At 46.2% G+C, this 22,494-nt stretch overlaps 1 protein-coding gene and 1 long non-coding RNA gene across 2 annotated transcripts in view; one reads left to right on the top strand and one right to left on the bottom strand.

Moving 5' to 3' along the window:
* Positions 1 to 22,494, bottom strand: part of LOC144587337 (uncharacterized) — a 194,143-nt gene that overhangs the window by 45,617 nt on the left and 126,032 nt on the right. The window lies entirely within an intron of this gene.
* Positions 5,378 to 16,896, top strand: LOC144586930 (vomeronasal type-2 receptor 26-like). Its single transcript, XM_078386099.1, has 6 exons — positions 5,378 to 5,619; positions 7,065 to 7,356; positions 12,460 to 13,278; positions 13,586 to 13,816; positions 14,326 to 14,554; positions 15,313 to 16,896. The coding sequence occupies exons 1-6, from the start codon at positions 5,378 to 5,380 to the stop codon at positions 16,233 to 16,235; spliced, it is 2,736 nt and encodes a 911-aa protein (XP_078242225.1). The 3' UTR covers positions 16,236 to 16,896.

Below are 22,494 nucleotides of genomic sequence, written 5' to 3'. Positions count from 1 at the left end.
TAAATGTTTTATGTGTTCTTCCCATGTCACTATTTATCAGTATTTCATAAATGTAAGTGGCCACATACCCTCATACAGGTTCTGACAACTTGACCATCAATCTCTGGAACATAGCAGCTGCCCCATGCAGCCCAAATGGCATGCAGGTGAATTCATATAAACCCCATGGGGTGACAAAAGCAGTTTTTTCCTAATCAGTTGCTCTCAATGGGATCTGCCAATATCCTTTAACCAGGTGTCAGAGTAACAGGAATTTGGCCCTCCCTATCTTTTCTACTTTTCTACTTGAACTACTTTTTCTACTTGAACTAGAGCAACAGAAAGCACTAGACCTGTGTGTTATAGGAAAAGTGGTGAGCCTGGGCAAACATCTTTTTATTACTTGCAGGCTTTTTCCTGCATTGTGCTCTGCCTACAGAAGGAATAACCGGATACCTTGCTACCCAAACCCCCAATGGATTTAGGCCCAAGAGAGACTCTCCCCACCTCAGCCAAGAAAAATGAGAAGTTGCACGCATCCACAAGGATAAGAAATTCTTGAACAAGAAATTGTTTGCCATTACCAGCTCTCTCCCCCCACCTGGAGTTTCCAGGAGTGGCAGGAGCACTTAGAGAAATGGACATTCTGTGGAATCTTGGATTCCATCTAGGACCCATTTGTTCATATTTCTGTCACTCCAGTGAATCCATAAAGCTCTCCTCCAGCACCACATTTCAAATGCCTCAAGGTGTTCCCTGTCAGCTTTCTTAACTCTCCGGCTTTCACACCTTTAAGTGGTGATCAAAAATATATGAGGGTGGATGATATTTTGTTCATTGATTCTCTTTCTAGTATCAGTCTTCATTTGATTTCTCGGTAGCAGTCTCTGTTTGAATTGATGGTTAAGCAAAACCTCTGATTAATTTAATTTCTTAATTGTCAAAGTCAAAGTTGTGTAGTTGTATAATTCTTCTGTAGTCAAGATTTTGGTCCTCTTAACATTCAACTGCAGTTCTGCTTTGGTGCTTTCTTCTTTCATGCTCCGAAAACTCAGTTCAAGTCATTGGTGCTTCCTTCTAGTAAGATGGTGTCCTCCGCTTAAGTTTAACTAATAATACCTAAAACGTACCACCATAATGGCTTGGTATGTCACCCAATGTTAAGCAGTTACAGGTACCTGCATGATCGGTAACGTCTTCCTTCTGCAAACTCTTCCTCCAGCCATGACCATTTATTCAGTCAACCAACACCCTCCATGGCCATGAAAAAACGCACAGAGAAAAACAAACAAATACAGAAGTTTTTTAAAAGAACAACTCAGTCTCTCTATCTTTTATGAACAGATCTCTGACAAACCATCTCCAGATGTCACTGCATGAGAACCGTGCAAATAGGATCAATCATATTGCCATTGAAGAAGGCCATGAGTTGTTTCACTGGATGCGTCCTCTTCCTTTATCCTTCAAGCTCTGAGACTTGACCTTTCATTGAGTTGGATTTCTCTTTTTCCTTTTCTCTTGCTGGTCTCTGGAATCCTGCTATGGGGTTCTGCGGAGAAAGTACCAACGGAGCTGCTATCCCTATGGGTGTGTTTTTGTCTGGGAACACTCTATAAATCAATCATTTGTTTCTTGTGTATTTGTATCTTGATGCCTGATAAAGTGAACAAAACACTTAACTACTGTAGGCCCATAAGGAAGAAACCATGTTTGGCAGCGGACAATGGTGGCAATTTTAAGCCCGTTGCCAATATTTCTTTCCTTAGCAAAGTGGTAGAGAGGGTGATGACTAACCAGCTCCAGGCTCTTTTGGATGAAACTAATGACCTGGATCCATTCGAGTCAGGCTTCAGGCAGCATCATGGCACGGAAACAGCATTGATCGCCCTGTTTGATGACCTACTGAGGGAGGCTGACAGGGGCAAAATGTCTCTGTTGGTCCTCCTCGATATCTCAGCTGCCTTTTATGGTATCCTCCTGAGGAGGCTCTCCGAGCTGGGATTCGGTGGTCTGGTGCTGGCCTGTCTCCGATCCTTCTTGCAGGACCATCCTCAGAGAATACAACTTGGGGAGAGTGTTTCGGCTCCATCGAGCCTCAATTGTGTGGTTCTACAGGGCTTGATTATCTCCCTAATGCTGTTTGATATCTACTTGAGGCCGCTGGGTGGGGTCATCAGGGGTTGTGGGAAATCGTGCCACCAGTACAGTGACGACACCCCGCTCTACATCTCATTTTCTCCAACCACAGTGGATGCCGTTCCATCCCTTCGGTGCTGCCTGGTGGCTGTACTGCAATGGATGCAGGAGAATGGACTGAAGCTGATCCTGGACAAGACGGAGGTCCTGAGGGTAGGTGGCCCCTCCATTGGTGGTCTGGGAAACTCCCTCTCTTTTGGGGGAGTAACTCTCACCACGAAGAGTGAGGTTCGCAGCTTGGGGGTCCATCTGGATCCGGTGCTCACCATGGCAACCCAGGTGGCGTCAGTGGTCTGCTCTGCCTATTTCCATCTGTACTGGATTGCCCAGCTAAGTCCCTATCTTGATGGTGGGGTGCTCACCACTCTGGTCCATGCACTTGTAATCTCGAGATTAGACTACTGCAATGCATTCTACGTGGGGCTACCTTTGAGACTGATGTGGAAGGGTGCAGAATGTGGCGGCCAGACTTCTCAGTGGGACAAGAAAATATCAGCATATTTCCCCCACTCTGGCTGCCTTGCCTTGTCTGCCCATTCATTTCCACATTGATTTCAAAGTGTTAATGCTGACATAAAGGTAAACGTTCTATTTGAAATTTAGTCCAGTCGTGTCCGACTCTAGAGAGCGGTGCTCATCCCGTTTTCAAGCCCTAGAGCCAGCGCTTGTCCGAAGACAGTTTCCATTTTCACGTGGCCAGCATGACCAGGGAAAGCAGTTTTACCTTCCCACCAAAGTGGTACCTATTTATCTACTCGCATTTACATGCCTTGGAACTGCTAGGTTGGTGAGGAGCTGGGACAAAGTGACAGGAGCTCACTCTGTCACGTGGATTAGATCTTACAACTGCTGGTCTTCTGACCCTGCAGCACAGGCTTCTGTGATTTAGCCCGCAGCGCCACCACACTTTATATGATCATTTAGGGCTTTATATGATGACATATAAAGCCCTAAATGGTTTAGGATCTCAATATCTAGCGGTAGGCCTTCTCCCACCTAGATCTACCTGAATCACTCATTCTAGCCAGGAAGGGTGGCTGAGGGGCTTAATGCCGAGGGAGGCCCAGAGAGAAACAACAATACACCAGCCCTTCTCAGCTTTGGAACAATCTGCCCTCAGAGATCTGTCTTGCTCCTTGCTGGGTGTTTTTGAGAGCCAACGTAAGACCTGGCTCTTTAGGCAGGCTTTCCCTCCTGTCATCACTTGATTCTTTTTATTTTTCACCCATCTTGAACCATATTACTATTCCTGCTTTTTAATTTATGTACTGTTTTAATTATATTTTTAATGTTAGCCGTCTAGAGTAGACTTGTGTCTAGATGGGCAGTGGTATAAATAAATAGATAGATAGACAGACAGACAGACAGACAGACAGACAGACAGACAGACAGACAGACAGACAGACAGACAGACAGACAGACAGACAGACCTGGCAAATAGAAGGGGAAGATATGGAGGGGTGACAGATTTTACTTTCCTGGGCTCCATGATCACTGCAGGTGGTGACAGCAGCCACAAAATCAAAAGACACCTTCTTCTTGGGAAGAAAGCGATGACAAACCTCAACAGCATCTACATCACCCTGCATAGTTACAGCTATTGTTTTTCCTTTAGTGATGTATGGAAGTGAGAGCTGGACCATAAAGAAAGCAGACCGCCGAAGAACTAATGCCTTTGAATTGTGGTGTTGGAGGAGGCTCTTGAGAGTCCCCTGGACTGCAAGGAGAACAAACCTATCTATTCTAAAGGAAATCAACCCTGAGTACTCACGGGAAGGACAGATCCTGAAGCTGAGGCTCATGACCATTTCATGAGAAGACTCCCTGGAAAAGTCCCTGATGTTGGGAAAGTGTGAAGGCAAGAGGAGAAGGGGACAACAGAGGATGAGATGGTTGAAGAGTGTCATTGAAGCTACCAATATGAATTTGACCCAACTCCGGGAGGCAGTGGAAGACAGAAGGGCCTGGCGTGCTCTGGTCCATGGGGTCACGAAGAGTCGGACACGACTAAACGACTAAACAACAACAACAAGAAGAAAGCTTAATAAAGTTGTGTGTCATTTGGATGAGCGTTGGGAGGATGTCTCATGCCAAGGACGAGCAATTGACCATCTAGGGTGTTGTTGTCATGCAGAGCTTTAAAAAGTTCTTTTTAGACAGTAACGTCCAGACAACTTCACACTCAATCTTTCACACTTTGGTCCGTACAGACCAGCAGCAGGAGATTTCTACCTTTTTGGCAGACCCTAGACTAGAAATCTAAGTGGACTCCTTCTGCATGCAAAGCATGCCTTCTACACACAGCGATGACCAATACATTGGCCTACATTATATGGTTCAGGGAGGATCTTTTCCAATTTGAGGGTCATAGTTGCACCCTTATGTAATTCTATCAGGAATTTTCTTGATTTTTACTGAACCTATGGAAATACGTGATGAGTATTTTGACGAGGGTCCAGAAATTCAATGCTGTCGCTCTTGGGAAACCCCTAGAAGAGAAAATGGTCCATCCATCATCCACCTACAAGGGTAAGGAGTGGTGAGGTTGTAGCAGCTAAAATAAGAAGAAATTGCTGCACCAACTCCATAAAGAGGGTGTGTCCCGTCCTCTCCTTTCCATCACGAAAGGTGCACAGCCTCCTCCTTCCTTCTCAGTGGTGGGACTCAGTGGCAGGGAAACTTCAGAAACTTCCAGGCAGACGCATCCGGCTTTTGCTGGTCCGTCTCCAGGGGATTCTAGTCTCCGGGCTGAGACACAGCAAAAGACAGATACCCACGACTGAGTTCTCGGAAACATGTTTTTCTCCACCTCTGGCCCTGGGGCTCATCAGGATGGCGCAGAGCAGAGCCTCCACCATGTCATTATCGAAATCATGGTCATTTACTTTGTTTTCCTCCTACTTCCCAAAGTTCAAGGAACCTTTTTCTGTCTCTTTCTGAGGTTCTCCTTTGGGTCCATGGACGACTCCACCACCAGCAGCAAAACAACATAATGTCAGTTGTACAAAAACACCCTCTTTTGGCCACTGAGCCAGAGAGTGGTCTAGAAGGGAGTCACTGAACCGAGCCCCAGGTTGCCCTCAATGGTCCAATCTTCTGAGCAGAACTTAGCCCTCAACCCAGTGCTGGTCCTGCACGAGGGCTGCCTCTCCTGTCTTCCAGCCGACTGTCTTGGCCAGCGCAGCCTTTCGGGAGGAAAGCCATGGCCACGGGCAGCCCTTGCAGGAGGCTCTTGCTGCTTCTGTTGCTGCTGCTGATCCTGCTGCCCCGGGCAGCATCTGGGAGGGAGAAGGCGAAATGCCCTTTGAGCTTGGCAAGGGACCCCAAGCAACCCTCGAATTTTTACAGGCCAGGGGACTTCCACATTGGCGGAGTGATATCAGCAACACCTGTCGTTTTTCAGCCTGTCAACTTCTCGGTGCCTCCCGTCACCAGAGTTGTACTGTGAGTTTTTCTACATTATCAGAAGCCTGTGTTCCTTGCTTTCTGTATCCAAAGCGCAAGCCAACGGAAGGGACAGGGTTCCTCATTCCAGACGTGGACAGATCCGATGTAGCAGTTTCCAAGTGAGCCTCCTGTCCACACAGAGAAGGCACTTATCACCTGACTCTGAAATTTATTTTGGGTTCCTTCAATTATCTCACTCCCTCTTTTAAATAAGCCACGTGTTAAGCTTTGAAATATTTCTATATGTGTGAAAGATTTGTGAAAGCTTTTGGTGGGTCATCTTGCTTGGCTTTTTTTTATGTTCAACAACAGTTATTTATCAAACATTGTGTATTGCCTTGGCTTGGGGCTGTGTATGATAGCGGGAGAGAGAGAAAGAGAGAGAGAGAGGCCCAAGAGACAAGCAGAGGCTGCTTCATTTGAACTGCAGGACTCATAAGTTTCCCCACTTCAGTCTTTCACCTTTTGAACAGTAAATTTTAGCAGGCTTCGTATAAAATTGATATTTAAAAATTACGTCATCATTTTCCGCCCAACTGTTGCCCTAAAACATCTTCACTTGAATTCATAACAATAATAATCTGAGAACTGCAGGAGCTGGGTCATCGAGTCCGGCCCCTGTCCAGGAGGCCTCGTGGGGAATCAAACTTCCAACCTCTGGCTACGCAGCCAGATGCCTAATAACAATAACAGTAATAATAATAGCCTTAGAACTGCAGAGCTGGAAGGGACCCTATGGATCATCCACTTCTGACCATGGCAAGGAGCCCCAGTGGGGGATTTGAACTCCCATCCTCTGGCTACACGGGCAAATACCTAAACCCCTGAGCTATCCAGCAGTTCTGACCAGTCAAACTTAACAAAAAGTACCCCACCCTGTAATTACAGGCACAGACAGAAACCATTGATCTGGACCTCTATTACCTGGGGCTCTATGGATGATGGCTGTCACTCAGAACCTGGATAAAAATCAAAAGGGATAGGACACAAATCGCTCCACCCAGAGCCAAACGAGGGAACGTTCCGGAGCCCTGAAAACCAATTTAGGAGACTCAGGAAGAATCCCACCAAAATCCAGTCAAGTCCCATTGAGCTCCTTCCAAAACAAGGGTCAAGCCATGGAAGGATCTGACGCATCAAACATCTTATCCTGCAGAGATGTGGCTGAGCATCCCAGTGTACCTGGGAGAGAAAAATGTTACATGCACTTGGGGATTTTTAAAAAGTATACAGGACTCTTGCTTAGGTGCCATCATTTGGTTTTAGATACAGGAAGAGGCTTTTGTTAGGCTATTGAGGCTGCGGCGTGTGCCACACCACTAGGGGAGAATTCAGGCATTTCCATTCTCTGCTGGGAAGAGTTATAAACCTTTAAGAAATGATTTGAATTGTGTTTCTGGGCAGTGGAATGATGACAAGGCAACCTGGTGAGTGTTTTGCAGGAATGGGCCCACGAACCACTGGCACACCCTCTCCTTCCTTTTTGCCCTCCGGGACGTCAACCAGAATCCCAGCCTCTTGCCCAACCTCACCCTCGGCTACAACGTCTATGACAACTATTTCGATGTGGGGACGACGTACGCAGTGACGGCGGACCTCCTTGCCACTGGGAAGGCCAACATCCCCAACTACTCCTGTGGGCAAAGGGAGGATCTCCTGGTCCTCCTGGAAGGGCAGGAATCAGAGATTTCCAAAGAGATTTCCACCCTGACCGGCCTCTACAAAATCCCGCAGGTACTTCGGGAATCCCCTGCTCTATAGTTTAGTCCTCTGTTGGTGGGAAATGTGAAGCAAGAGGTGGAATCCAAGAAAAGAAACAATGGGAAATCTTGAGAATTGGAATGAAATAAATCAATGACAAAAGAACTCGGGATAAGCAAGCATTTAGAGGGAAAGGTAAGGCCAATCAGAACCAGTGCTTGAATATAAAAGGTAAAGGCAAAGGTTCCCCTTGACAATTTTTGTCCAGTCATATTCGACTCTAGCGGGCGGTGCTCATCCCCATTTCCAAGCCATAGAGCCAGCGTTTTGTCTGAAGACAATCTTCCGTGGTCACATGGCCAGTGCGACGTAGACAGGGAACGCTGTTACCTTCCCACCGAGGTGGTCCCTATTTATCTACTTGCATTTGCATGCTTTCGAACCGCTAGGTTGGCGGGAGCTGGGACAAGCGACGGGAGCTCACTCCGTCACGTGGATTCGATCTTACGACTGCTTGGTCTTCTGACCCTGCAGCACAGGCTTCTGCAGTTTAGCTCGCAGCGCCACCACGTCCCATAGTGCTTGAATATAGTATTTTGCAATAGCCATTCCTTTGAAGATTCTGATGACCCTTGAGAGGTGGTCTTTGGGTGGTGGTAAGGTATGTATGGGGGAGAACCCCTAAAGTGTTCAAGGTTGACCCTCCTTAGTTTGCATGGCTGCAAATAATAATAATAATGATAAGAAGAATGGCCAGTGCTTGACATATCAAGGTTCATGAAAGCCAGGGCGGGGCTGACTCCCTGAGTTCAGTCTCCATATTGCACCTCGTGATTGTGATATATGACAAATTTATTTATTTTATTTATTTATTTATTTATTTTATTTCTATCCCGCCTATCTGATCATATTCGACCACTCTAGGCGGCTTACAGTAAAAACAACAATGTAATTTTAAAACTTTACAGCAGAAACTTAAATAAAAAATAATAATAATAAAGAACAGAATAAGAAAAAAGATCGTCAAGGGTTTTCTGTTGGGAAGGCCCGCCTATACATCAATGTTTTTAGTTGTTTCTTAAAAATGCCCAGCGAGGGAGCCGCGCGAATCTCAGGGGGCAAGTTGTTCCAAAGGCGAGGAGCCACCGCCGAGAAGGCCTGGATTCTGGTCTTTTCCTTTGTCCTTGTCCACACTCATCAACTTCTCAAGACCCCAGCTGAAAAGATAACTGGGGTTTGGGGAACAGCATAGAAGTGAGATGCGGACCCTCCAGGAGGGATGGCAGGAGAGATGTGTTTTTCATGGCCACTAAGTCTCAACCAAGATTCCTCTTCCCCATTTTAGGGGGAAAGCTCCTCTTCAAAATCAACAACCCGTCATGCTAATGACTACTGAAATTCTAAATGTTTCTGTTTTTATATAATGTATTTTAAACTGAGATATTTTAGAGTACAACTTGCAATGTCTGAAGTTGGTATGTTGTATTTTATAATCTACTTGTATTTAATGTGTGTTACTTTTGGGTTCTTCATGGATTGCTGCCTTGTCGTTGCGAAGGGGCTTGAGTAACTCAGAGAAGCTATGGGCTATGCCGTGCAGGGACACCCAAGACGGACAGGACATAGTGGAGAGTTCCGACTAAACGCAATCCACCTGGAGTAGGAAATGGCAAGCCACTCCAGTATCTTTGCCAAGAACGCCCCATGATCAGAAACAAAAGGCTAAAAGATATGACGCTGGAAGATGGGCCCCTCAGGTCGGAAGGCGTCCAACATGCTACTGAGGAAGAGTGGAGGACAAGTACAAGTAGCTCCAGAGCTAATGAAGTGGTTGGGCCAAAGCTGAAAGGACGCTCAGCTGTGGACGTGCCTGGAAGTGAAAGGAAAATCCAATGCTGCAAAGAAAAATACTGCATAGGAACCTGGAATGTAAGATCTATGAACGTTGGGAAGCTGGAGGTGGTCAAACAGGAGATGGCAAGAATAAACATCGACATCCTGGGCATCAGTGAACTAAAATGGACAGGAATGGGCGAATTCAGCTCAGATGATTATCATATCTACTATTGTGGGCAAGAATCCCGTAGAAGGAATGGAGTAGCCCTCATAGTCAACAAAAGAGTGGGAAAAGCTGTAATGGGATACAATCTCAAAAATGATAGAATGATGTCAATACGAATCCAAGGCAGACCATTCAACATCACAATAATCCAAGTTTATGCACCAACCAGCATTGCTGAGGAGACTGAAATTGAACAATTCTATGAAGATTTACAACACCTTCTAGAACTGACACCAAAGAAAGATGTTCTTCTCATTCTAGGGGACTGGAATGCTAAAGTAGGGAGCCAAGAGATAAAAGGAACAACAGGGAAGTTTGGCCTTGGAGTTCAGAACGAAGCAGGACAAAGGCTAATAAAGTTTTGTCAAGAGAATAAGCTGGTCATCACAAACACTCTTTTCCAACAACACAAGAGGCGACTCTATACATGGAAATCACCAGATGGGCAATATCGAAATCAGATTGATTATATTCTCTGCAACCAAAGATGGAGAAGCTCTATACAGTCAGCAAAAACAAGACCTGGAGCTGACTGCGGTTCTGATCATCAGCTTCTCATAGCAAAATTCAAGCTTAGACTGAAGAGATTAGGAAAAACCACTGGGCCACTCAGGTATAATCTAAACCAAATCCCTTATGAATACACAGTGGAAGTGAAGAACAGATTTAAGGAACTAGATTTGGTGGACAGAGTGCCTGAAGAACTTTGGATAGAGGCTCGTAACATTGTCCAGGAGGCAGCAACGAAAACCATCCCAAAGAAAAGGAAATGCAAGAAAGCAAAGTGGCTGTCCAACGAGGCCTTAGAAATAGCAGAGAGGAGAAGGGAAGCAAAATGCAAGGGAGATAGGGAAAGTTACAGAAACTTGAATGCAGACTTCCAGAGAATAGCAAGGAGAGACAAGAGGGCCTTCTTAAATGAACAATGCAAAGAAATAGAGGAAGATAACAGAAAAGGAAAGACCAGAGATCTGTTCAGGAAAATTGGACATATTAGAGGAACATTTTGCGCAAAGATGAACATGATAAAAGACAAAAATGGGAGGGACCTAACAGAAGCAGAAGACGTCAAGAAGAGGTGGCAAGAATACACAGAGGAATTATATCAGAAAGATTTGGATATCCCGGACAACCCAGACAATGTAGTTGCTGACCTTGAGCCAGACATCCTGGAGAGCGAAGTCAAGTGGGCCTTAGAAAGCCTGGCTAACAACAAGGCCAGTGGAGGTGATGGCATTCCAGTTGAACTATTTAAAATCTTGAAAGATGATGCTGTTAAGGTGCTACATTCAATATGCCAGCAAGTTTGGAAAACTCAACAGTGGCCAGAGGATTGGAAAAGATCAGTCTACATCCCAATCCCAAAGAAAGGCAGTGCCAAAGAATGCTCCAACTACCGTACAATTGCACTCATTTCACACGCTAGCAAGGTTATGCTCAAAATCCTACAAGGTAGGCTTCAGCAGTATGTGGACCGAGAACTCCCAGAAGTACAAGCTGGATTCCGAAGAGGCAGAGGAACTCGAGACCAAATTGCTAACTTGAGCTGGATTATGGAGAAAGCCAGAGAGTTCCAGAAAAATATCTACTTCTGCTTCATTGACTATGCGAAAGCCTTTGACTGTGTGGACCACAGCAAACTATGGCAAGTTCTTAAAGAAATGGGAGTGCCTGACCACTTTATCTGTCTCCTGAGAAACCTATATGTGGGACAGGAAGCAACAGTTAGAACTGGTCATGGAACAACTGAGTGGTTCAAAATTGGGAAAGGAGTACGGCAAGGCTGTATATTGTCCCCCAGCTTATTTAACTTATATGCAGAATACATCATGCGGAAGGCTGGACTGGAAGAAACCCAAGCCGGAATTAAGATTGCCGGAAGAAATATCAACAACCTCCGATATGCAGATGATACCACTCTGATGGCAGAAAGTGAGGAGGAATTAAAGAACCTTGTAATGAGAGTGAAAGAGGAGAGTGCAAAAAACGGTCTGAAACTCAACATCCAAAAAACTAAGATCATGGCCACTGGTCCCATCACCTCCTGGGAAATAGAAGGGGAAGATATGGAGGCAGTGTCAAATTTTATCTTCCTGGGCTCCATGATCACTGCAGATGGAGACAGCAGCCCTGAAATTAAAAGGCGCCTTCTTCTTGGGAGGAAAGCGATGACAAATCTTGACAGCATCTTGAAAAGCAGAGACATCACCTTGCCAACAAAAGTCCGAATAGTCAAAGCTATGGTTTTTCCTGTCATGATGTATGGAAGTGAGAGCTGGACCATAAAGAAAGCAGACCGCCGAAGAATTGATGCCTTTGAATTGTGGTGCTGGAGGAGGCTCTTGAGAATCCCCTGGACTGCAAGGAGAACAAACCTATCAGTTCTAAAGGAAATCAACCCTGAATGCTCACTTGAAGGACAGATCCTGAAGCTGAGGCTCCAGTACTTTGGCCATCTCATGAGAAGAAAAGAGTCATTGGAAAAAACCTTGATGTTAGGAAGGTGTGATGGCAAGAGGAGAAGGGGACGACCGAGGATGAGATGGCTGGACAGTGTCTGCGAAGCAACCAACATGAACCTGACACAACTCCGGGAGGCAGTAGAAGACAGGAGGGCCTGGCGTGCTCTGGTCCATGGGGTCACGAAGAGTCGGACACGACTAAACGACTAAACAACAACACTTTTGGGTTGTGAAGCAAACAGAGTTGCCACATGATTGTTGTGGGTTTTTCGGGCTTCTTGGCCGTGTTCTGAAGGTGGTTCTTCCTAACGTTTCGCCAGTCTCTGAGGACAGCAACTGTTTGCGAAACGTTAGGTAGAACCACCTTCAGAACACGGCCAAGAAGCCCGAAAAACCCACAACAACCATTACATCCCGGCCGTGAAAGCCTTCGCGAATACAGAGTTGCCACAGATCAGATCAGTGGTATATAAATCAGTCATATAAATAAATGTATAAATAAACAAGAGAAGGGGCAGTACAGATTGAGCCAAAATGGATGGAGATGCACGAGTTGACATATGGATTTCTTCTAGAGCCAGAAGAATCTTCTCTCCCTTTTTTTTGCTTTAGGTCAGTTACAGCTTTGGATCCCACATTCTTCATGACAAAACCCAGTTCCCATTCATCTATCAGATGGTCCCCAAAGACGAACACCAGTATCTCAGGATCGTCCAGTTGCTGCTGCATTTCAGATGGAACTGGGTCGGCCTCATCACACCAGACACTGATGATGGGGAACGGTTCATACAGACGATGACCCCCTTGCTCCTTAGCAATGCCATATGCACGGCTTTCTCACTTCGGACTCCGGTCCAGAAACAATTAATAGAAATGCCTCCAGACCTGTTGATCAAGTGGAACAAGGCCAGGATATTCATTTACTACGGGGAACTTCGCTTCTTCTACGCTGCCATAGCAATTTTGCTACTTTACACGAAAGGCATGGCAAAGTTCCCCGCGGGGAAAGTCTGGTTCACGACTGCCGTCTGGGACCTCACTCCAAACTTGTCTTATGATGTTCTGACTTCTCCAGAGATCTATGGCTTTTTCTCTTTCCTAATCCATAGAGAGAAAAGGGCAAGAGAAGAGGATTTTGACCCCTTTTTTTCTGCTACATGGGAATTTTTTCTGAGTTCGTTTACCTGCTCCTATTCCAAGCATCCGTTGTCTGTGAAAGAGCGGTTGAGATGTCAAGAAATAGAGAGGCTGGGGGCCCTGCCCAGAAAATGGGTTGAGGGAACTCTGTCGCTCGACGGCTATGCTATTTACAACCTGGCCCACGCAGTGGCAAGGGCCCTGAAGGCTGCACTGTCATCATATGGACTCAGGCGGATGAACCAGTTGGGTGGCCAGAGGCTGAGACACCCAAGATTGTTGCAGCCGTGGCAGGTATGGCTTTCCCATCTCAGATCCTTTGGATCACCATGACTGCCAGTCTTTCTGTCTCTGAGTTTTTCCTGATGCAGCTGAATTTTCAGCAGTTAGAATATACAACCCAGAAGCGTGTAAAGGAGAGATGAAAATAGCCGGGTATGACTTGAACCTGCCTGAAATAAAGGACAACATTGCAATGATAGATATCTTATGGAAATAAAGACAGGGTCGTCATTGAACCTCCCATGGATAGAAAGAGTGAGGCACCCTGCTCGGTTTCCTCTTTTTCAAATGCCCTTCTTTTCTCTCTTTGTCTTTCCAGCTTCACCCTTTCTTGGGAAACGCCCACTTCTACAACACTTCCATGGATGGGGTGTTTCTGAATGAGAAGGGGGAACTGGGAGCCCACTTCGATGCTGTGAACTGGATGGTCCTTCCCAAGAACAAGTCCTTCCACGCTGTAAAGTTTGGGAAGGTGGAGGGCCAGGCATCAGGAGCCATAAAATTCACCCTCGACCCGGATGCCCCTCAATGGCTCTCCTTGTTTAGCCAGGTGGGTCGATCTGGTGACATCATCCATGCTTATTTTAATATATTCCTTTTAATTAATTGTTCTGGGCAGTTTATAGGTTCTAATTTAAGACCCCACAATACCTCACATAGTATGCATCAGTGAAAATACATATCTGAATAATAAGGAAAGATTAGATACAAGCTGGAAGTGGAAATGATCTCTGTATCTGGAGCCTGTCATCATCCTTATTTGCCAAAATTGTACACAAGGGGTGTTCCGAGAGAAGGCATTCAATGTCCTTACAAGTAAAAATATCTGCTCTGATTAAATTGAGATTCTTCTCCATAATCCATAGGATGCTTCCCCACCCCACTCATGACCTTCTGTTCCTTTGGAAGCCCCTAAAAAATCAGATTAATTTTTAGGAATATTATGTTCCACAGACACTGTTTTGCTCTTCTCCTCCTCAGTTGACGTTAGTCTCAACTTTCATTCAGTCCTGAAAGAGGGTTCTGGCTGATCACGAACGGCAAGGCGTGTAAAGCCAGGCTGAAGACTGGCCTTCCCATTGGATCCTTTCTCCACCTCTGACGACAGACAGCATGGTCTGTTCTTGCCTTGATCGATCTTGTCTTTTTTTGGGGGGGCAGTCCCTCCCTGGTTCCAGGTGTACAGAAAGCTGTCGTCCGGGATATTCCAGGGTGATCGAAGAAGGGAAGTCCGTTTGCTGCTATGGTTGTTCATTCTGCGCCGAAGGGACGATCTCTAGCCATGAAGGTAGGTGACACCGAGGGGATCTGGGCCAAATCTGGGGAAAGAGTCAGCCAAGCTTCCCTAGGGGCAAAGGATCCATCATGGATACGGTTGTGCAACGATCCAGGGAAGCAACAAACACCAAACTATGGGGGAGGAGAAGAATCACATGCTGTTGCTGTTGGCCAAAACCAATCAGATGCTTCCAGCAATCAAGGAATTATCTTTTCAATAATGAGCTGCCTGTGAGGTATAGTCTTGCCCCAAGATGGTCACGGCCCCATTGGTGCTGCTGGCAGACAGAATGTGATCTTGGCTGAATCAAGATCCATGTTACTGATTAAGGAGATTACAGTTCAATCTGTTCTGTCCCTTCCATTGGGGGTGTTTCCTCACCTACCCTTCACCTGATGGATTTTCAGCCTCTGGGTGTGCAGCCAAGAGCCACAGTGAACCCTTAGCTCAAGAGACAGAATCCAGTATCATTCTTGGGCAGTGGCTTCTCATCTTTCTCAGGGGAGTAATAATTAAAAATTAAGGTGATCATTCGTATCTTGGTTCCACTTGAAATGAGCCATGAGTCTTTCTGCTCTACTTCTTTGGGCCAGACTTGACCTCTTTTAAGACTGTACATCACAAAGTTATTTGGAACCAGTCTGGACACAGGTGTCTTGGTTACTGCTCCAAAAATCTTGGAAGCTGAAGAGGAAGGATGTGTGCTTATATAAAAGGCACCCCAGTCCCTTCTCTCTGAAGATGTTCTTCCTCCTCCTTTCTTCCAGATGCGGATGAATGCACCAAATGCCCGGAAGATCAGTATCCAAATAAGGACCACGATCAGTGTATCCCCAAGGACATAACCTTCCTCTCTTACCAGGAATATTTGGGGATCATCCTAGTTTCTTTTGCCCTGTTTTTCTCCATCATCACAGCTTCTGTGTTAGGAATCTTCATCAAGAACCAAGAAACTCCACTGGTCAAAGCCAACAACCGGGACCTCTCCTACATCCTTCTCGTCTCCCTCCTGCTTTCCTTCTTCTCCTCCTTTCTCTTCATTGGCCGGCCAAGGAAAGCCACCTGCCTCCTCCGACAAACGGCCTTCAGCATCATCTTCTCCATTGCCGTCTCTTCGGTGTTGGCCAAAACCATCACGGTGGTGCTGGCCTTCCTGGCCACCAAGCCTGGGAACAGGGCCAGGAGGTGGCTGGGGAAGAGTCTGGCCAATGCTGTCATCCTTTCTTGCTCCAGTGGTCAAATGGTCATCTGCTCCATCTGGTTGGGGACCTCTCCTCCATTCCCGGATGCTGACCTCCACTCCCAGCCTGGGGAGATCACCCTGCAATGCAACGAGGGGTCTGTGGCCATGTTCTACTCCGCCCTCGGCTACCTGGGCTTCCTGGCTGCCGTCTGCTTCACGGTGGCCTTCCTGGCCAGGAAGTTGCCCGGGGCCTTCAACGAGGCCAAGCTGATCACCTTCAGCATGCTGGTCTTCTGCAGCGTTTGGGCATCTTTTGTCCCTACCTACCTGAGCACCAGAGGCAAGTTCATGGTGGCCGTGCAGGTCTTCTCCATTTTGGCCTCCAGCGCTGGCCTCCTGGGCTGCATCTTCATCCCCAAGTGCTACATTATGGTCCTCAGGCCTCACCTGAACACCAAAGAGCATTTGAAAGATGCGGGTCCTAAAATTCTCAATAACTGCAGGTAACCCTTTTCTATGACAGCAGAAATGAGACATCCCTGCTTTTCTTGGGAATGCAGGTCTTTATGTGATGTAAATTATCTCATCTCACATCATTACACGAAGGATAAAACCAACTGTAGTGAAGGGACCACGTGCACAAAAGCACTACATGAAACATGTAAGAAGAACACACCTCTCATCAGATCACACAGAATACAGTTTGGAAAGTTAAAACACAGTCAGCTATATTTCATTCCCTCAAAGCGGCTTTGTAAAGGAAAAAGGCTGGCCAGGTTTCCTTTGCCAGGGCCAGGTATTTCGCTTTCCAATCTAGATTGCTGAAGCAAACAGACACAGCTGGGTTTAGACTCTCAGATTACCTCCGGACCAATCCCTCTGCTCGCTTACTCCTGCTAGGAGACTTCAACTCCAGTCTAGGCCCAGATAACCCTTCCCTTGCTTCCCACCTGAATTGGATCTGGGATGACTCTATCCCCCCTACTCTCTTAGGTTCCAGACTTTCTCTTGACCCCTCATTCAACCAACATACCCCTCTGCTGATTAACTTATGCTTAGAATTCAACCTACACATTCCTAACGGATCCCTGCCCAGTGATTTCCCTGGTAAACTAACTCACTTCTCCCATAGAGGGGCTAGTGTCCTGGACTATGCTCTTGTTACCTCGGATATTCTCCCCTCCATTCTTGACTTCACTGTCCAACCTCGTACCGACAGTGACCATTCTCCAATTTCTCTGAAACTGCACTTTCCTTCCTGTCCCCAGCGCCCTCTATCTTCCCCCCCCGCCCCCTACGTATATCCGTAAATGGACCCCCGAAATTGCCGTCTCTTTTCCCCAGTGGATTTCAAGACCGAAGATACTAACTCTATCCCAGGACCTTTCATCCGCTCATTCACCTTCCTCTGCCATCGCCTCCTACGAGTTTCTCATACATTCATTAACTGAAAACCTGAGAACTTCCTCTATTCTGCGCCCCTCCCCCTTACCTCACTTTCAATCCCCAACTTCCTCTTGGTTCGATGCTGACTGCTGGGCTGCCAAAAAATTTATCAGACAATTTTTCCACCCACTTCAATCTAATCCTTCCCCCGATATGCTGAACCTCTACTTCTCGCTGAGGAAAGCCTGTGCCTCCTTCCTAGAATTTAAGAAACATTCTGCCGCCCAACAAAGCTGGAACTTACTATACAACGCAATTCAAACTAACAATCACAAACAATTCTGGGCCTTGGTCTCCCACACATCCCCTCCCGCTGACCTCTGCTCCCCGATCTCCATACCAGCTTCTGTTTGGACTGAGTACTTCTCCACAACCTTCGCCTCTTCTCACTCTACCCTAACCCATCCCTCCTCCAAACCTCCCACTCTGGCCTCTGGTTGCCCTAGAAGAAATCACAGAGTTGATTTCCTCCTTAAAACCCCGGAAAGCCCCTGGTCCAGACGGGATCTTCCCCGAACTCCTACTCAATATCCCCACATGGTGGTCTCCTTTCCTCTCCAATCTTTTCACCCTTATCAACAACTCTGGTCTTATCCCTTGTTCCTGGCTTTCCTCAACCATTGTTCCAATCTTCAAAAAAGGTGACCTCTCTCTCCCAAACAACTACAGACCTATCAGTCTCCTGTACTTTATAGGAAAACTGTACTCCAAATATCTCCTCTTGAAACTTACCTCCTGGTCTTCTTCCATCGGGCTCCCTGCCAAGGAACAGATTGGTTTTCGCCCAGGTGCCTCCACATTGGATCATACCTTCACACTCTCCTTTTTGATCAGTAAATATACTAAACACCACGGTGCTAAACTGTATTCAGCCTTTATTGATCTCAAGTGTGTGTGTGTTTAGTCGTTTAGTCGTGTCCGACTCTTCGTGACCCCATGGACCAGAGCACGCCAGGCCCTCCTGTCTTCTACTGCCTCCCGGAGTTGTGTCAATTTCATGTTGGTTGCTTCGCAGACACTGTCCAGCCATCTCATCCTCGGTCGTCCCCTTCTCCTCTTGCCGTCACACCTTCCTAACATCAGGGTTTTTTCCAAGGACTCTTTTCTTCTCATGAGATGGCCAAAGTACTGGAGCCTCAGCTTCAGGATCTGTCCTTCCAGTGAGCACTCAGGTTGATTTCCTTTAGAACTGATAGGTTTGTTCTTCTTGCAGTCCAGGGGATTCTCAAGAGCCTCCTCCAGCACCACAATTCAAAGGCATCGATTCTTCGGCGGTCTGCTTTCTTTATGGTCCAGCTCTCACTTCCATACATCACGACAGGAAAAACCATAGCTTTGACTATTCGGACTTTTGTTGGCATTGATCTCAAAGGTGCATTTGATTCGGTCAACAGAGATTTACTTTGGAGGAAACTCTCCAACTGGGGGATCGACCAACGCCTCCTGTTCTTAGTACAGCGCTTACACTCCTCCAATACATGCCGAATCAGGATTGATCGTGCTGGCACCCTGACAGATAGTGTCCCTGTCACTAAGGCTGTACGCCAGGGATGCATCCTAGACCCCCTCTTATTTAATCTCTTTCTCGCTGACCTTCCTTCCCTCCTAACCGGTACCGATCTCTTCCCTCCTGCTCTAAACAATTCACCTACTCCCCTCCTCATGTATGCGGATGACGCCCTTCTTCTTTCTATCACCAAAATGGGCCTCCGCAAGCTTCTCTTCTCTTTCCAACAATACTGCTCCAACAACGACCTGATTATAAATTCAGAGAAAACTAAAATATTAGATTTCGGCAAATCTTGGGTCCCGTCACCCTGGAGAGTGGGTAACTTCATATACCAACAGGTTCAGACCTTCAGGTACCTGGGGATCCTTTTCCACTTCAGGCACTCATGGAGCCCACACCGTAACTCTGCAATTGCATCCTCCTCCCTTTCCCTTAGTGCAATCTCCCGTTTTTATTTCCACTCTGGCAACCAGTATGTCCCTGCTGCCATCAAAATCCTATATTCCAAGACATTCTCCCAGCTTCTCTACGGAGTCCCAATTTGGATCGAGGCAGCAAACTCTGAAATTGACATGGTGGCCGCCTCCTTTCTCAGGAAAATTCTTGGGATCCCCAATCTTATCAGACTCTCCACCATCATCTTAGAACTGGGTAGTCATTTACCCTCTACCCTAGCCTGGACCATTACCTTTACGTTCTGGCTCAGAATTCATCTCCTAACCCCCTCTAATTCAATCTTACAAGACCTATTAAAGGACTCTTTTATTTCTAGGTGGCTTCATTTCGTTGAAGCCAAATTATCCTCACTATCCCTTTCTGTCGAAACTTTAGCCGACATGAATCTCCACTCAGCACATCAAACCATTAGGTCCAGTCTCTATGATCTTGAATATGCAACCTTACTCTCCCAAATGAACCCTACCTGTTCCCCTCTTGCTTTCGGCCTATCCCCTTCCCTCGGCCGTCCCTCTAACTACTTTAACCAACTGTCCAACCCTCAAAAAAGACGAGCTTTCATGCTCGCCAGGCTGAATATTTTTCCATCTGCAGCCCACTTCGGAAGATTCACAAGAACTCCTCGTTCCAATAGACTGTGCCATTTCTGTGCACTTGAACCTGACTCTCTGGACCACATTCTATTCCGGTGCCCATTTCACAATACCGCTCGCAAGCGACTGCTAGGACCACTTCTCTCTTCCCTCTTCCCCTCTTTCCCTGACCTTTCCCCCATACTACTGAGCGATTTCTCGACTTCTATTACCAATCAAGTAGCCGAATTCCTCCTCATTGTTATAAAGGCCTCCCCCCTCCCCATATCCCCATAAACTTTCTCGAACCTTACCTACTATAACCCCTAGCCTGCTCCTCCCCCTACCTGGAACTGGAATGTAACTATGCCGTGCACTTACTTGTATTTTACAATGCCAATAAAGGTTTTATAGAGAGAGAGACTCTCTTCCCCAGGTAAACACCAGGACCAGTTTTAGGCAACCTGAAATCCAGAACCTGGGCAGTCATGGCACCTTTTCCTCTGCAAACATGATTTCCTTCTCATCTTAAAACTGGATTCCTTTGTCACCCCATCCCCATCCCTTCTGCCAATAGATCATGAACCACTAATTTCTCCATTTCTCCACCCATTCCCTTGTGTAACCAACGTTACAGAATTCCTGATTGGCCTCTGTATCACAAGGTTGATTTTCTTGCCTCCTTTTGGAGACATGAATTCCAGCTACCTTTTATTTAGCTAAATAAAACAGCAACCATTTGAACTCTCTCATGTCAAGGTTGTTGGCGTTAACCGACCAGATAGGCGGGATATTAAATAAATAAATAAATAAATAAATAAATAAATAAATAAATAAATAAATAAATAAATAAATAAATAAATAAATAAATAAATAAATAAATAAATAAATAAATAAATAAATAAATAAATAAATATAAATATTCCGGAGACAAGCTCCTGGTTTCAGCAGTAGAATGAAGTACAGTACCAATAAGTCTGCTTGCCTTAATTAATTCTTCTATTATTCACACCCTCAGTCCAACTGTATATCTTTTAATACAGTTCTCCCACAGCACAAATCTTCACCCACCAATCTACTGGATAGCTCAGAGGTTTACATATCTGGCTGTGGAGCCAGAGGTTGGGGGTTCAATTCCCCACTGGGCCTCCTTGATGGGGCCTGGATTCAATGATCCAGAGAGTCCTTTCAGACTTTGCTCCTCTCAGATGAATGCACTTCTGGCCTTGCCTGTGTCAATAATCCTCTGTGTCAGTGGAAGGAGGGTTTATCATTTAAAGTGGTTATTTTACTTCCCCCTCCTTCTGTTTTTTACTTTAACTACAGTGATGGAAAGTGCTAGACCTGTGCGTTACAGCAGTGGTCCCTAACCTTGGGCCTCCAGATGTTCTTAAACTACAACTCCCAGAAGTCTTCACCACCACCCCTGCTGGCCAGGAGTTCTGGAAGCTGAAGTCCAAGAACATCTGGAGACCCAAGATTGGGGACCACTGTGTTACACGAAAGGTGGTGAGCCTGAGCAAACTCCCTCGTGTTTCTTGTGGGCCTCCCCCTCCTCTTGTCTTCTGCTCACAAAAGGAGTAACCGAGTTCCTTGCTATCAAATTCCCCAATGGAATTAGGCCGAAGTGACACTCTCCCCACCTCAGCCAAGAAAAATGAGAAGTCCCCCGCACACACACCTTTGGAGAGCACAAACCTCCATGATCTTGTAAACACCCTGGGAATCAAGGCTCCTTCATGTTTTCCATCTGGGAAACAGGCAAAGGCACCCGCCTGACTTTTCTCACGCTCACAATGTCACTTTTGCTGTTCACATGGCCATTAAAATTGAATTTTACCTTCTGAGAACTGCCTGCTTCAACCAGCACCTTCCTTTACTTTCAGTTTCTTTGGTGTTTTCCTGGGTTGCCAAGCTGCTTCCAAATTGTGATGACCCTAATACAATTTTGAAAGCGTGTGAGATGTTCAAGAAATGGTTTGCCATTACCAGCTCCCCCATACCTCCGGAGTTTCCAGGAGTGGCAGGATTTGAATTCTGGCCCCACCCCCCGAGTCATAGTCTGAGATCATACCAACTTTCGCTCCTTATTCCCATTTTATATGCAGCAAAAATGAATCCCACACTTTCACACCTCGAAAACCCATGAATGGGGATACTGTGCAGCCTCTGAGCATTTTGGTATTCATTTGTTTTGTTTGATCTCCCTGGGGATCCCAGGTTGTAAAAAAAAAATATGTACAGTAATTCACAATGAATTAGGAAATCCCCTGGTGACCATATAAGAAATACATATTTTAAAACATTATATAAAACCTTTAAAACGGATTTTAAAAGACCTTCCCATCTCAACTGCCTTCTGATTTTCAAAGGCCTGGCAGAGGGAAAGGAGGAAAAAGTCCAGCCGAACCTCCCCCCAGGGAAGGGAGCTCCACAATCTGGAAGCAGCAACAGAACAAGTCCTCTCTTGAGTCCTCCCCAGGCATCTTTCTGAGTGCAATGGGACCCAGACGGGGACTCTCTCCTGAAGGCTTGCAGAGGCTCACAAGGGGGGAGTTGTCGACTTTTAAATAGCCTGAACGTGAGCCGTGAGGAAGGGCTTCTAAGGAGTAAGGCCCGCTAAAGCTCTTTGTAACAGAGGTGGGGGTGGAGTGTCTCGCAATCGCAGGAAGCAGCCCTGCTCAACCTTGCCTAGCCATCTCGATTTGTACCAGTTGACTTTTTGAACAGTCTTCAATGGCAATTGATCCCTTCATTTTAGAATCTGAGGATGGCGGGGGAG

Source organism: Pogona vitticeps, chromosome 2 (genome assembly GCF_051106095.1).
Source record: "Pogona vitticeps strain Pit_001003342236 chromosome 2, PviZW2.1, whole genome shotgun sequence".
Classification (NCBI taxonomy): Eukaryota; Metazoa; Chordata; class Lepidosauria; order Squamata; family Agamidae; genus Pogona; species Pogona vitticeps.
Note: the sequence above shows the minus strand (reverse complement) of the source record. Positions and strands in the feature narration are given on the sequence as shown.

What these genes read in the sequence shown, in the direction of transcription:
- LOC144586930 (XM_078386099.1), top strand. Translation starts at nt 5,378, where the DNA reads ATGGCCACGGGCAGCCCTTGCAGGAGGCTCTTGCTGCTTCTGTTGCTG. An exon ending in CCCGTCACCAGAGTTGTACT is followed by an intron (nt 5,620 to 7,064) that starts GTGAGTTTTTCT and finishes AGTGTTTTGCAG; the next exon opens with GAATGGGCCCACGAACCACT. An exon ending in GATTGTTGCAGCCGTGGCAG is followed by an intron (nt 13,279 to 13,585) that starts GTATGGCTTTCC and finishes TTGTCTTTCCAG; the next exon opens with CTTCACCCTTTCTTGGGAAA.